This window comes from Lynx rufus, unplaced genomic scaffold (assembly GCF_022079265.1).
Source record: "Lynx rufus isolate CCGP_SWC_20201006 ecotype Redwood Valley unplaced genomic scaffold, mLynRuf1.p SCAF_4, whole genome shotgun sequence".
NCBI classification, from domain to species: Eukaryota; Metazoa; Chordata; class Mammalia; order Carnivora; family Felidae; genus Lynx; species Lynx rufus.
Genome location: NW_025814856.1, coordinates 141,521,671 through 141,537,687, shown reverse-complemented (window position 1 = coordinate 141,537,687; position 16,017 = coordinate 141,521,671). Strand labels below are relative to the sequence as shown.

General features: G+C 38.0%; 1 protein-coding gene across 1 annotated transcript; it reads left to right on the top strand.

Annotated features, from left to right (window-relative positions):
* The first annotated feature begins 721 nt into the window (after positions 1-721).
* NDUFA5 (NADH:ubiquinone oxidoreductase subunit A5) lies at positions 722-14,829 on the top strand. Its single transcript, XM_047096855.1, has 5 exons — positions 722-831; positions 1,160-1,204; positions 5,703-5,819; positions 10,683-10,748; positions 13,458-14,829. The coding sequence occupies exons 1-5, from the start codon at positions 811-813 to the stop codon at positions 13,557-13,559; spliced, it is 351 nt and encodes a 116-aa protein (XP_046952811.1). The 5' UTR covers positions 722-810; the 3' UTR covers positions 13,560-14,829.
* Positions 14,830-16,017: the final 1,188 nt, after the last annotated feature.

The following is a 16,017-nucleotide window of genomic DNA, read 5'->3' as shown; positions in this document are numbered from 1 at the left end:
ACAATTTTTGGTTAGTTATTTCATCTTCCCTGCTACCACTGCACTTGGAACAAACCTCTTTTAGAACAATTACCAATTTATTAATGCATATCTTTATCATTGTTCAGTAAACACCAGGATGTGAGATTCTGTCTTACAAGTTATGCCTCAGTAACTAACACATAACCGGTACTCATTAAATGTTTGTAGAGGAAAGCGGGGAGAAGTGGTATGGTCTGGCATCACTTCACCTGGGGAAATGAGAAGATGGTGTGCTTCCGAAAGTGAAATAGAAAAGTGTCGAGGTGGGAGATGGCCTCACACTGCAAACTGCTTTGGTGCATTTGCCTAGAAACGCGGCTGGCATGAGATCATTTAGATGATACCTCCAGACGACCACTCTCATTTTACTACATACGACACTGTGGAAAGGAGGTTGAGAAATTCGCCAAAAGTTAAGCCGAGTGCAGGTTCTGTCGGAACTGTTTGGAAATTTGGAGTGTTTCCCGTAGCCTTTGGGCAAGCCATCAGAGGTGGCAAAGACAGGAACCAAGACGTAAGACTCCTATGACAAATCCCTTTCCTCCAGCACCTGCTTGTGACGCTTTGTGTACTCACTGCGCATGCGTCAATTTTCCCTTTAGGGATGGGCGGGGCACAGCCTTTGACTCAGTGGAGAGCCTGAGTGCGTGAGGGGGAGGAACAAAGCTGTTTCCTAGGTGACGGTGTGCCGGCCTCGGTGGTGGATTGAGCGGGTCCCTCGGTGGTGGATTGAGCGGGTCTGAGCGAGGTTCCCAGAGGGCTGCGCGTCCCCGGTCTGTCGGCACGGTCATGGCGGGTTTGCTGAAGAAGGTAAGGTGAATGGGGAGGTCATTGTTGGAATTTAGACTGTGCGGGGAGAGTCAGCCCGATAGCCCCTGATCCTGCGGTGGCGGCCGGAACTGGCGCGGGCTTGCGGGTGCTTTTGGGGGGTACTCGTTCTGCTGTGCTTTCCGGGATGGCAGATTTAGTAGCTTCTCTGGGAGAGGCAGAAAAACGCTCCGAACAAGTGGCTCGGAGAGACCGATAGCTGGCTGGTTTTCGGCCGGTTTTAGCCAGGGAAGTGGTGGTTTTGCCCTTCCTTAGCGTGGTGGACGCGCGGAGTTGTAACCTGCGTGAACCTTGTTTTGTTTTTGAACAGACCACGGGCCTTGTGGGATTGGCTGTGTGTGAGAGTCCACACGAGGTACGTGCTGCTTCCTTCCTGAGTTCCCAAGGAAGACTCCAACTCTGTGACCTCGTTTGAAAGGCTGTCGGAATGCGGATATTGTAGGCCGCAAATTACAGCTCAGCCTGAGAGCTGTCTTGAGACGAGAACAGTGTCTACCTCGTTGATCCGATGCCATTTCTTGTTGACTTTTCCCGTAGCATTCTCGTGGCTTCGCTGGTACTTTTATGAGTGCCCTCCCATTCCTGTATCTCCAGTTTCCACCTTTTCTCCCGCCTCCCCTTTTCTGCCTGGGTGACCTCAGTACTGTTAGACTTACCGAATATATCGCTCTAGTAACTAACCCCTTATGTCATCAGTTTTCCATTCTAGTGGGTCTTTCCCATCAGTATTCAGAATGCTTGCATCTAACAAACCATCCTCGATCCTTTTCCGCGCTTCAGTAATCACCCCATTTTTCTCCTCTTTATAGATAACTCGAAAGACTTAATCTGTACTTAACTGTCTCCAATTTCTCTTATTCCCCTGTGAACACTCGCCACTCAGACTTGGCTAGAACTGCTCTTTGCAAGGTCAGTATTTCTGTGCTGCTAAATCCAACGGTCAGCTCTCCTTTCTCATCTTAATTGACCCAGTAACAGCACTTGTCACATTGGGCACTGTCTTCATCTAGCACTTTGTGCTTGGGGCCACCTCAATATCCTGGTTTTTTTTGTTTGTTTGTTTTTTTCCTCTTACTCTTTTTGCCTTCTCCTTTTCTGGTCATTTCTCGTATCCCACTTACAAATTTGGGAGTGCTAAGACTTGGTTCTTGGGACTTCTTGAGACTTTTCTCTATTTATATGCATCTCCTTGTCTGGACCCAACCGAGTGGTTTTAAATACCACCAATACCCTGATAATTCTTAGATTTTTTTGTGGATCACTGACCTCTTTATGAGAGTCTTGTATATTTAATTCCTTAGTGGACATCTCCACTTGGATGTCAGACATGCAACCCAAACGTAATGTCCAAAATTGGCTTCTTATTCTTCTCCTTCAAACCTGTTCTTCTCGCAGGCTTGCTCACCTCAATGAATGACAGTTCCATTCTTGCAGTCACTCAGGTCAAAAACCTTGAAATCGTGTTTACTTTTTTTCTTTTGTTTACGCCCCACATTTAGTACTTCATTAAATCCTTTGGGTTTTTACTTTTAACATATCCAGATTTTGAGTACTTCTCACTATCTCCTCTGCTACTACCATATTCTCAGCTACCATCATCAAGCTGTGGATAATTGCATTTGTTTCCTAACTGCCTCTCGCTTCTTGTCACTGTTTCAGTTTGGTCTTTTTTCACCCAAGCTAGAGTCAGCCTGCTTGTGAGTCAGGTCATGTCACTTTTCAAAACCCTCCAGTGGCTTTCAATTTCACTCTAAAAGAGTCCTAACAGAGGCCCTCCAGATCACGATTCTACATACTGTATTCTACTAATTTATCCTGCTCATTGGCTCTCTATTAGAAGGCAGATTTTTGTGAAGGCAGGGATTTTTCATTCCATTTGTTCACTGCTAGAGCTGTGACTAACTAGCACATGGTATGTGCTCAGAAAACATAAGGTTTGTTGGATGAATGTCTTAGTTATGAGTTGATAATGGCTCGTTATTGTCTAAAACTGAACTTCTGGTTTTCCCTTTCTAAATCTATTTCTATTACTGTGGACTCTTTTTCCTGATGATGATGAGTCTTCCTACTCTCCAGGCTGGAGCTGGACATCACAGTTGGTACTTCTCTTTTCCCTGGATCTTCCTTCATGTTTATTTCAGCGACAAGTTCTGTTGATCCTTTTCTGTAATAGTTCTCCAGTCTTACCTCTTTATTCCCTTATGTGTAGACAATTACAGCAACTATCCTGCTGGCCTTTCTGCCTTTTTCTCCTCCATCGAGTCCTTTAAGTCACTACTACAGGTTAAGTTTCCTGGAACACAAATCTAATCATATAATTTTCCTAAATCATTTAATTGCCCACAGAATAATCCCAAATGCTTTAATGTGGCACACAAAACCACTTACAGTCTGACTCAGTTTTTCTCTAACTTTATCTCCTAAACATTTCCTATGTGTTCTATCTTCTAGCCACAGGCTGTCCAATAAAAATATAATGTGAATTATAAATGTAAGCCATGTTTGTAATTTTACATTTTCTGGGAGTCACTTTTTTTTAAACAGAAAAATGTAAAAACTAACAACATATTTTATCTAACATAGTCAAAATATTTTGGTATATATTCAATATAAAAAGTAATATTTTATATTTTTATACTAGATTTTCAAAGTCCACTGTATGTTTACATTTACAGCACATCGTATTTCAGACTAGCCACATTTCAAGTGGTCAGTAGCCATATTTGGCCAGTAACTACCTTACTGGATAGCATAGTTCAAGAAAAATACACCTGTATACTTATTATGTTCCTTTTTTTCCTGCTGTTCAATCCTTTGTGTGTATTCTATGTGTAAGATTGCTTTTTTCTACATCTTTAAGTGTCCAAGTCCTACTGTTTCTCCAGGTCTGTCTCAGATGCTGCTTTTTCTTGAAACTTTTCTCTGATATCTGCTGAAGTGACTCCTTCCAACAGAATAATAATAATGCTAACACGTACTGAAAGTTAATGTGTGCCTGGTATTGTTAAGTTACACAACAACCCCTGAAGCGGGTATTATTAACATCTCCATTTTAGAACCCAACTCTCTTATCAGGCCTTTCTATTGCCATATCCTTTGCTAAAATTAAGAAGAGATGAGGGTAAAAACCCACACATAATTTGGATTATATGTTATCTGACAAGGTCTAAATTAGTATCATTAAAAATACCCTCTATTATGGGACATCATATTCAAATATATAAATAATGTCTAAATATGCAGATTATTTTTTAAGAAAAACAATTAGAGGCCCTCAAGGTTTGTTTATTTGTTTATTCATATGTATATTGTGAATATATACAAATAGAAGTAGGTATTAGTACCTATCGATTTTATTTTTTTTTTAATTTTTTTTTTCCACGTTTTTATTTATTTTTGGGACAGAGAGAGACAGAGCATGAACGGGGGAGGGGCAGAGAGAGAGGGAGACACAGAATCGGAAACAGGCTCCAGGCTCCGAGCCATCAGCCCAGAGCCCGACGCGGGGCTCGAACTCACGGACCGCGAGATCGTGACCTGGCTGAAGTCGGACGCTTAACCGACTGCGCCACCCAGGCGCCCCAGTACCTATCGATTTTATACAATTAAACTAAAATTTCAAATTAAATACAAGGAAATAAAAAATAATTTTTTATGTATATTTATGATTATACTTGTTATTTATGAACTGTCATGAGTCAGGATCTGCTTAACGACTTCTTACCATGTGACTTTACTACTGACCACTGTTTGTGAACTTTAAGTTCACTGTGCTTCAATAAGTGCTGTGCAGTGACTCAGTTCTCTTGCTCCTTTCGTCTATTAAGCTTGTGGTGAAACCTTCATTAACATGGTACCAACTCAGTCATTATAAAGCTGAAATATGATTACATTTAGTTAAATTTGATCATCCTGATAAGCATTGCATATTTTACGCATATAGGGAGTTATCTAAAATAATGTAAGGGGGGAGGAGAGAGAGAGAGAGAAAGAATGAATGAATCTGAAGCAGGCTCCACATCCAGCACAGAGCCTGATGGGCGTCTTGATCTCACGATGATGAGATCCTGATCTGAGCTGAAATCAAGAGCTTTACTGACTGAGCCACCCAGATGCCCCTGTATTTTTTGTTTCTACAGAAATTCAAATAAGAAAACTTGGGAAAATCTGAATTTGAGTGCTTAGGATCTCAAATTGAGAAATAATGATTTAGTAAATGAGTTGATTTTCAAATAGATCATTAACAATAAGTTAGGATGCAGTTTTATTTTTACTTGTTATTATACCTTTAACTTATATACAACTTTTGTTCATGGAGCATGAAAACTATCCATATTTGTACAGTTGACTCTTGAACAATACAGGTTTGAACTGCATGGGTCTACTTATATGCAGATTTTTTTCAATAAATACAGCACAGTACTGTAATCATATTTTCCTGATGATTTTCTTAATAACATTTTCTTTTCTCTAGCTTAATTTTATTGTAAGAATACAATATATGATACAACATACAAAATATGTGTTAACTGTTTATGTTACTGGTAAGGCTTCCAGTCAATAGTAGGCTATGAGTAGTCAAGTTTCTGGGGAGTCAAAAGTTCTGTGTGGATTTTCAACCATGACAGGGATTGACCCCATAACCCCAGCATTGTTCAAGGGTTTACTATACTCATAGTTTTAAAGGGGATGGTTTTATAGGGCACAGACATAAAGAAATTGTAGCAAAGAAGAGTTAAATGCTTTGTAAAAATCAGAAGTGAGGTTTTTTTCAATAATTCATGAGACTTTAAAGTGTTCCATTAAATCTGGTGATATTTTAAACTGGAAATGTATGTGATTTGTCTTTTCAGAGGCTAAGAATACTGTACACAAAGATTCTTGATGTTCTTGAGCAAATTCCTAAAAATGCAGCATATAGAAAGTATACAGAACAGATTACAAATGAAAAGTTGAGTATGGTTAAAGCGGTAAGTAGCTGACTTGATTTTGCTTTCTTGGATTTATGGTTTCTGGTGCAACATTAACAACAACAACAAAAAAATCAGTTGCTTGTGTTTTGCATATTCTGCATACTTCCTTTCATTTCTCTTCTTCTGTGCTTTCCTTCCATCCTTTTTCCCTTTCATTCAGCAAACTCCTGTCCACTAAGTGCTTTCCTTCTGCAGGCCACTATTAGATACTGGAGTGGAAGAATAAGGTCAAGTCCCTTCTCTAGGATAACATTGTTGCTGCTTCTTTTACCTCTTTTCCCTCTCAAGTCCTTCACTGATTGTTGATTTATTTATAGATATGTCAGTCTTTTCTCTAGTTTCAGAGTAAGGAAGAAAATGAAAGCAAAACAAACAAAAAATGTGTGTTGTGTTTAAAGAAAATTATCAGAAATAACTATTTTAAAAAGTGCTTTGTTGCAAAGAGACCAGGTTAGTCTCTTAACTACCAGAAATTATATCAAGCATTGTTAATGGGCTGAATATGTACCCACATCCTCCCCAAATTCATCTGTTGAAGCCCTAACCCTCGGTGTGGCTGGAACCTCTACAGAGGTAATTAAGGTTAATGAGGTCATAAGATTGGCCCTCTGCTCCAATAAGACTAGTGACTTTATAAGAAGAGACAGCAGAGGAACACCTGGGTGGCTCAGTCAGTTGAGCATCTGACTTTGGCTCAGGTCACGACAGCTCATGGGTTCAAGTCCCACGTCGGGCTCTGTGCTGACAGCTCAGAGCCCGGAGCCTGTTTCGGATTCTGTTTCCCCATCTCTCTGCCCCTCCCCTGCTTGTGCTCTGTCTCTCTCTCAAAAATAAATAAACATTAAAACAAAATTGAAAAAAAAAAGAAGAGACAGCAGAGAGCTTGCACTCTCTCTGCCATGTGAGGATACTTTGAGAAGGTGACTTTCTACAAGCCAGAAAGAGAGCTCTCTTCAGAAACTGACCCTGTCGGACCTTAGTCTTGGACTAACAGTCTCCAAAACTGTGAAAAAATAAGTTTCTGTAGTTGAAGTCATGCAGTCTATGTTATTTTGTAATGGCAGCCCTAACAGACTAATACAGGCATTTTATAGCTTCTAACTCAAAGGCTGTAGCCACACGGTAGACTGCTGCTAGTTCTTTTACACCAAACTATATTGTACTGTTGTGCAATTAAATTTTTAAGTTATTAAGTTTTCACACTAGCAGTTATCTCATGGATTTTTATAATTATCCAAAATAGTGTTCATAAGCTTGAAAGATAATTTATATATATGTGATAAGTGGCCCTAATGTATTCTTAGTATTATTAGGTTAACATAACAAACTCTGTAGTCCAAAGAGCATAATTATTTTTCCTTAGGTATACAGCAGGACCATGTATTTTGATTTGGAACATTTATTCTTGGTAAATCTGAAAGTAACTTACAGATTAAAGTCTAAGGGGGAAGTTAGCATTTCTTTTAATTTCATGTCTTCCTTAAGGAAAATGGGCTTATGCCGTTTTTCCCATCACAATAAGAAATTTCCTTTTTCTTTTCATGAGGTGAAGCTCTTCAACTTTGAGTCTTTCTCTGCTTGCTCTCTTCATAACTGTTCCTCTGTATTTTATTTCTTTAAAGCAGAAGGACTTTTTTTTTTTTTTAACGTTCATTCATTGAGAGAGAGACAGAGACACAGAATGCAAGTGGGTAGTAGCAGAGAGAGAGGGAAACACAGAATCTGAAGAGGCTCCAGGCTCTGAGCTGTCAGCACAGAGCCTGACACAGGGCTCAAACTCATGAACCACAAGATCATTACCTAAGATGAAGTCGGACGCTTAACTGACTGACATTCATTTCTTTAATCTCCTGGGTCTCCTAACAGTGACTGGCCTCTCTGCTTTGGTTTTGAATTTTGGTTTTATTTTTTTATTTTTTATTTTATTTTTTTAAAAGAAGGGCTTTAGGGGTAGCTGGGTGGCTCAGTTGGTTGAACATCCGACCGGCTCAGGTCATGATCTCATGGTCTGTGAGTTCGAGCCCTGTGTTGGGCTCTGTGCTGACAGCTCAGAGCCTGGAGCCTGCTTCAGATTCTGTGCCTCCCTCTCTCTGACCCTCCCCCGTTCATGAAGGACTTGAGAGGGAAAAGAGGTAAAAGAAGCAGCAACAATGTTAGCCTAGAGAAGGGACTTGACCTTATTCTTCCACTCCAGTATCTAATAGTGGCCTGCAGAAGGAAAGCACTTAGTGGACAGGAGTTTGCTGAATGAAAGGGGAAAAGGATGGAAGGAAAGCACAGAAGAAGACAGTCTCTCACTGTCTCAAAAATAAATAAACATTAAAAAAAAAAGGGCTTTATTTTTTGTTTTTAATGTTTATTCGTTTTTGAGAGAGTGAGAGAGACAGAGACAGAGAGAGTGTGAGTGGGGGAGGGGCAGAGACAGCGGGAGACACAGAATCCGAAGCAGGCTCCAGGCTCTGAGCTGTCAGCACAGAACCCGAGGCAGGGCTTGAACTCAAGAGCCATGAACTCACGACCTGAGCTGAAGTTGGATGCTTAACTGAGTGAGCTGCCCACATGCCCCTGAATTTTGGCTTTAAAACTTAGTTAATTCTGAGTTAAACAATCTTTCTCAAACATGTTCATCTGCTTTCCCCCACCCTTTCTTTTCCAACTATTATTTATTCAAGAACCACTGAATGCCTGTTATATGCCATGTGTGGTTGTAGGCATGGAAGCTAGTGCGTATAAGGAAGTGAACAAAACATAAAAATCCCTGCTTTCTTGGAGATTACACATTAATGGTGGGAGGCAAAGAATTAAAGAAATAAAGTCATTACATGGCATGTTAGAAGATAGTTAAGTGCAGTGAAGGAAAAATGGAAAAAGAGAATGATGTGTTTCAGGGTCAGGGATGTTACAATATGTATTTGTTTCCTGTGCCTCTTCTAATAAACTTAGTGGCTTAAAACAGTAGAAATTTATTCTTTTACATTTTTGGAAGCCGGAATTCTAAAGTTAGTATCAAGGGCCCAAATCAAGGTTATCAACAGGGCTACACTTGCTTTAGAGGTTCTAGGGGAGAATCTGTTCCTTGACTCTTCAGCTTTGGTGGCTTTTAGCATTTCGTGGCTTATGGCCACATCACCCTAATCTCTGCCTCTGTGGTCACATTACTTTCCCTTCTATGCATAATTTCCCTCTGCCTTTGTCTTTTTTTTTATATTTTATTTTATTTTTTTTTTCAACGTTTATTTATTTTTTTGGGACAGAGAGAGACAGAGCATGAACGGGGGAGGGGCAGAAAGCATGAACGGGGGAGGGGCAGAAAGAGAGGGAGACACAGAATCGGAAACAGGCTCCAGGCTCCGAGCCATCAGCCCAGAGCCCGACGCGGGGCTCGAACTCACGGACCGCGAGATCGTGACCTGGCTGAAGTCGGACGCTTAACCGACTGCGCCACCCAGGCGCCCCACCTCTGCCTTTGTCTTATAAGGACACTTGTATTTGGGCCCACTTAGATATTTTAGAATAATCTGCCTGTCTCAGGATTTTTAATTAACATCTACAAAGTACTTGCCATACGGGGTAACATTCATAGGTTTCAGAGATTAGGTCATGTAGATTTTGTGGGGCATTATTTAGCCCACCACAATATAAATTATTATCCTAGTGATCCTTACTAAGAAGGTGATATATGAGCGATGGAAGTAAAGAACAAGCCATGCAGGTATCCCTGGGCAGCCAGCAGATGCCCTGAGGCAGAAACATGCCAATTCCTGTAGAAAATATCTTTGTTTTTTTCTCCCTCTTTTCATTCCATTTGTGGGCCAAAAAACCATCCTACTTAACACCTTACTTATGTATGTGTAAGTGTGTACATACTTCCTGGCTCTCACAAAGCTCAGTTGACTAGAAATAAATAAATAAATATATGTCGTTGAATTTTCTAGGTATTTTTTTTAACCTCTTATTGAAGAATAATGTACATAAAGAAATGTGCCGTCATCTAAGTGTAGAGCTTGATGACTTTTCACAAAGTAACCACACCCATGTTAACACCAAATCAAAAGGACATTTCCAGAATGCGCAAACTCTCTCGTTCCCCTTCAAGTTACTACCCTCCTAAAGATAACTACTCTTCTGACCTCTAACACGAAATATTCATTTTGCCTGGATTTTCACTTTTTATAAATGGAATCATCATTCTGTGCTCTTTTGTCCATGGTTTCTTTCACTTAATATTGTGTTTGAGAGAATCATGTTATTGCATACAGTTGTAGTTTGTACATTCTCACTGCTATATAGTATTCTGTTATATCCAAATACTATATTTATTAATTATATATGCTCATTTGAATTATTTCCAGTTTGGAGTTATAATTTGTGCTACTGTTCTTGTGCTAACATTCTTGAACATGTCATTTGATTAATGTATTACGCTCTCTGGTGTATACCTAGGAATGGAATTCTGGGTCACAGGGTAGTATTTATTTTCAATACCAATGCTCTCAGAGGAAATATAGGAAATACTAAGAAAATAAAGTGGTATTTTTAAATCTGTACTTTAGAAAGACTGAATTGGGCATCGTATTTCTTACTGTTGATAAGCAAGTTAATATTAAGACAGAAAAGCAATAAAATAGTAGAGAGATGAAATGGGTTTCCACCACATATTTGGCAAACATTAGCAAGGGTACAATGAAAGAAAAATTAATTCTATTTGCCAAATTAAGTGCTGTTTTATATTTGGGTCTTTTTAATTGGGATATTGGCCTCAATATCCTAATTAAATATTAGATATAGATATCTAATTAAATATTAGATAATGCACTCCTTTGTTTAAATCTTTTTTTCTTTTTTTTCCTTAAATTTTAGGAACCAGATGTTAAGAAATTAGAAGACCAACTTCAGGGTGGCCAACTAGAAGAGGTGATTCTTCAGGTAAAGAAAAAGTTGAATAGTTAGATGTTTGGTTTTAAATGTTCAGAGGCACAATATTTAGAGATATAAAACTGACATTCCAGAAAAAAAGGAAAACTGAATTTCTTTATTTGTATCAACTCTCAAAATAAGAATAATCACATGTAGGAAATCTTTCTATCATGTATATGTCAAATATTTATCATTAATTATGCATGAATTTATGAGGCTTCTGTTGGAAAACTGGAGTGTGAAACACCTTGAATTTAATCAGCATGTTCTTGTTAGCCTTACTTTAGTTCAAACTAGTAACACAGTGTTACTGTTATATGGACACTTTTATCTTTTTAGATACAAATACTTTTATGTTTTAAAGGCTTAGTATATTTTTAATATGGAGAGATACAGATCTTGTGAATCATAAAATTAAAATACACTTTTATTTTTGTTGGATTAACACATCTATGTTGCCAAGAATGCTGCAATTTTTAATTAAATCAGGGGAAATTATGCCTTTTTTTTAGGTTGTGCATTTTTTCCTGAATTATTAGTAAGGTTAAACTTAAAATATGTTCTTGTGTTTTATATAAAGCATGTCATTAATGTTTTTACTCTATCATTTGTGTTTAGTATTTTTCTTCTTTATTTCTTTGAGTGTTTTTTCAAATAAAAGAGATACTAATCATTGTCTGCACATTTTTTTTAGTCTGTTCTTTGCCTTTTGACTTCAACTGAGTATCTTTTCTCATAATTTTTCTTGATTAAATCACCCTGCCCCTTTGCCCCATCACTTTAGAACCCCCTCTCCCATATTATAGGTTTAGATGTTTTCCCTTAAATATGTCTGATATTCAGTTCTGTTTCATTTAATTTGTACATATTTTTGTATTTAAAAAAAATGCAACTATTTATTCTTGTGTTTTATTAAAGGACAAAGAAAAGGAAATACTGGGGGGTATTGGTGATGAGGGAGTTATATCACCAACAGACATGATATGCAAATTCAGAAGAATTGTTAGATGACTCTGTAAAAGAGGAATAGGGCATTCAGATGGCTTTTTATGAATGTAGACCATTTTCAGCCATTCAAAGGCCTATTTTCCTGGCCTTTCTATTCATTTGCCAGCTGTTGTACCATATGGGAACTTGATGCTAACTTATTTTCCTTTTCTGTTCCTCTTTCTTTTCTGTCAGATTTCCCTTTGATCATGACTTTATTTAACCGATACATTAGTTTATCATGTAGTTATAGTCTTAAAATTCAATAAGTATTTTTAAGTCAGCTGTGCAGTTCTCCACGTTTTATGGGTGATAGTAAGATTAAATTTTAATAATGTTTTACTTAACCCAATATATTTAAAATATTATTAAACATGTAATCAATTTAAAAATATTGACATATTTTGCATTCTTTTTTATACTAGGTCTTTAAAATCTAGTGTGTATTTTGTACTTGCAGCACATATGCATTTGAACTAGCTGCATTTCCAGTGCTGACTCAGTAGTCATATGTACGTAGCAGACAGCATGAGAGGAATCAGGAAAAGGTAGTGAGTGTGTTAGAAGCTAAAGGAAGGGAGAAGGGGTGGGCACTGGGCCACATGCAGCTGGGTCCAGCTATGTTCTGGGTTAGGCAGCCTCCTCACACTACACAACGCCTTGGGGGCTTAAAAGTGTTCGAGGGACCTGGGCCAAAGGGCAGTCAGGGATATTTTTAATTAGTGTTTATACTGTTTTCTCATTGCAGCATTAGTAAATCCCTCCACCTCCAGATTTCGTTTAATCTACTCTTTAATTCATTGTACACATTTTAGACTGTTGCTGCTACACACAGATTGTCTGTTTTGTACCACTGGCATAAATGAGGCATTGCTTTAAACTACAGAATTACAGCCTGTGATAGACTCTGGCACTTACTCTGTATTTGAATTCCTTCTCTGACATCCTGACAAGTCTTTAATAGTGTTCTTTCTTCTAAGTTGGCCAGAGTTGTCATAGGTCTTTTGTTGTATAAAAATTGTGAAATAAAAAGATACCTGAAATATATTCGTCAAATATGTTATAAATTTGTTTCAAGGGAAAAAGTAAATATAACAACCTTTGATAAGGAAATTAATTCAATCAACAAATATTTTTTGTCCACCTGTGATATTCTACATTCCATAGATCACTGTTTTACAAACTGTGGATCTCAAGTGATTATGGATCAGTAAAATCAGTTAGATGGGTTGTGACTAGCATTTAAAAAAATATAATAGAGAATAATGTATCATAGCTAGTAAAAGCAATCATATTTTTAGTTTTGTTTTAGGTATATGTGTGTGTTGTGGTTCCTTTAGTAGAATTTGTTTGTTGTGTTTTACGATGGGCCATGATAAAATAAGTTTGAAAGCCATTCACACTGGTAAAGAGACATACTTCTGATCCTCAAAGAATTTGGAGTCTAATAGTGAAACAGACAATTAGTTTGAAAACTCACCACATAAGCTTTTGAACACTCTAATAGCAAATTTTAATCAAATAGAAAAATTCAAAAGCCATCTTTTCTTACTCATGATTGTGTAGCTATGAAAGGTAAGGTAATTAATGATGTAGAACATTTGATGGTAGAATAGCTTATTAGGTATGAATATGATAATAGTTCTGATAATTATATTTCAGTCATTAGCTATGGTAAATATCTATTAAATAGTATAATCAAATGCTCTTTTAAAAAATTTTTATTAACAGGCTGAAAATGAACTAAGTCTGGCAAGAAAAATGATACAGTGGAAACCATGGGAGCCTTTAGTGGAAGAGCCTCCTGCCAACCAATGGAAATGGCCAATATAATCATCATTAAATGACTAGCATGTTGATGGGAAACTGATGTAATTAAATGTTCCTTATTATTAATATCTAAAATCAAGACAACTAATACAGAACGTATTTAGGAGACTTGTTAAAATTGATGACTGTGCTAATAGGGATTTGTGAATCCATACTTGATATGTAAAGCATTCACTTAAATTATTTCAAAGATTTTTTTTTATTTTGTTTTTTTTTTTAAAACAGAGAGGTTGTGGAAAGATTGGAAAGTTAATTGGAGAAGTTCTTACAGATTTTCAATGCAGAAGCCATAGTTGAAATGTGAAGTATTTTTAGGCATGTCTTCAACACATCATTTAATGGTTTTTATCCTGAAAAAAATAGGAAAGATACTTAATTAGTATTGTTGTTTAGACAAATTTTATAAATCACTGAAGTAGTAAAAGTAAAAACCATCAAATTGTAGTTGTACAGTTGAGGAAACTGATTTGGTATTTGAAAGAAAGACTTATTTATAGTCATTGTAAAAATGTTTCCTTTTGTCTCATTTAAAGAAGTTAGCTTTCTGTTCCTTAGCCTTTTGTTTTGTTGATCAACCAAAGTACATCAAGGTAGAGATAGAATTTATGTAAAAGAAGAGACATGGAGAGTTCCTAAAGTTTATCTGACTTATGAACAGGCTTATATTCAGAACATCTCTGTGTCACATGGGTTGTAACTTCAAAGTAGAATCACTTGGTGGTTTTCACTAAGTTTCTAATATGAGTGCAGCTGGGTATCAAACCGAAAATAAATGCTATCGAAGGAAAGAAACAGTTGGCATAAATTACTTTTAATGTGTCCTCACCCTTTTTTCCTAGGCCCTATCATTTCTAAATACTTAAATTTGGTATTTTTTAACTTCAAGATAATGCTCTTGTGTGTTTGTATGCATATGTGTGTGTTTTGCCATTCCTTGTGGCAAAGCAGAATCAATTCAGAATTTTTAGAATGAGAAAATTGTATTTTTTCCAATATATTTCTCCCCTTACAGCGCTGTAAATTAAATGGTAAATAAATATTAAGTGAAGTGGATTGAGTTACTTTTTAGCAGTCTGAATGCAAGAGAAAGCTTCTGCGGGGGAAGTGGGAAAAGCTTTAGAGGGAGTCAGAAGTCCAGGGGTTCTCATTCCCATGGTCCTGTTGCCGTTGTGAACTCAGTGACCAAGTGGAGGCAAGAAGAATTTATGATTTATAGCTTCCTTTTCAGGTCTAAGCATTTGCTTTCACTATAATAAATTATATTTATAGCCAACCATTTTTTTCAGGTCCTTTGAGCACATAACAAACAGATGACTTGGTGTGTCTTTTCTCCAACGTTTTAGCCCCACTTCCACGGTTCTTGGGTGTCTTATATCTATTTCACCAACAGAGCTTCTCTGTGCCTGTTAATTAAAAGGACCTTATTGGGGGCGCCTGGGTGGCTCAGTCAGTTAAGCGTCCAACTTCAGCTCAGGTCATGATCTCACACTCCGTGAGTTCAAGCCCCGCGTCGGGCTCTGTGCTGACAGCTCAGAGCCTGGAGCCTGCTTCGGATTCTGTGTCTTGCTCTCTCTTTGCCGCTCCCCTGCTCATGCTCTCTCTGTGTCTCAAAAATAAATAAAAACATTAAAAAAAAAAAAGGACCTTATTGATGTTTGCATTAGAAATGCTAGTGGTAAGGGCGCCGGGGTGGTTCAGTCGCATGAGCATCCAACTTCGGCTCGGGTCACGATCTCACAGTCTGTGAGTTCGAGCCCCACGTTGGGCTCTGTGCTGATAGCTCAGCCCTCTCTCTCTGCCCCTCCCACCCCCCACGCTCTGTCTCTCTTTCTGAAAAATCAAACCTTAGAAAAAAAATTTTTAAAGAAATGCTAGTGGTAGAATAGTAGTTGTAATACAGCAATAGTAGCTAATATTCGTTAATGTTTGCCAGGCACTATTCTAAGTACTTGACTGCTTTCCCTCTTAAATTTGCACTACAACTCAGTAGTATGATTTTTACAGGGCGCCTGGGTGGCTCAGTCAGTTAAGGATCCGACTTCTGCTCCGGTCATGATCTCAAGGCCCATGAATTTGAACTCCACGTCAGGCTCTGTGCTGACAGCTCAGAGCCTGGAGCCTGCTTCAGATTCTCTGTCTCCTTCTCTCTCTGCCTCTATTCCAGTTGCGCACACACACACACATACACACATACATACACTCCCTTTGTCTCTCAAAAATAAACATTAAAAAAAACACTGTGATCTTGCAAATTATCTCCATTTCTCTAGATAAGGAAACCAGAATTCAGTGTGAATAGTGCTCTCCTGCTATTGTACTCCATTGTAGGCTACGTGGGGACCTTGGAAAAACAGGTGAAGAGATGGTGTAAGAACATAACCAAGGTTGTGTAGCTAGTAAAGATGTGGAGCTAAATTTTGAACCTAGACAGTCTTCCTCCAGAACTCGTGTTCTTAACCGT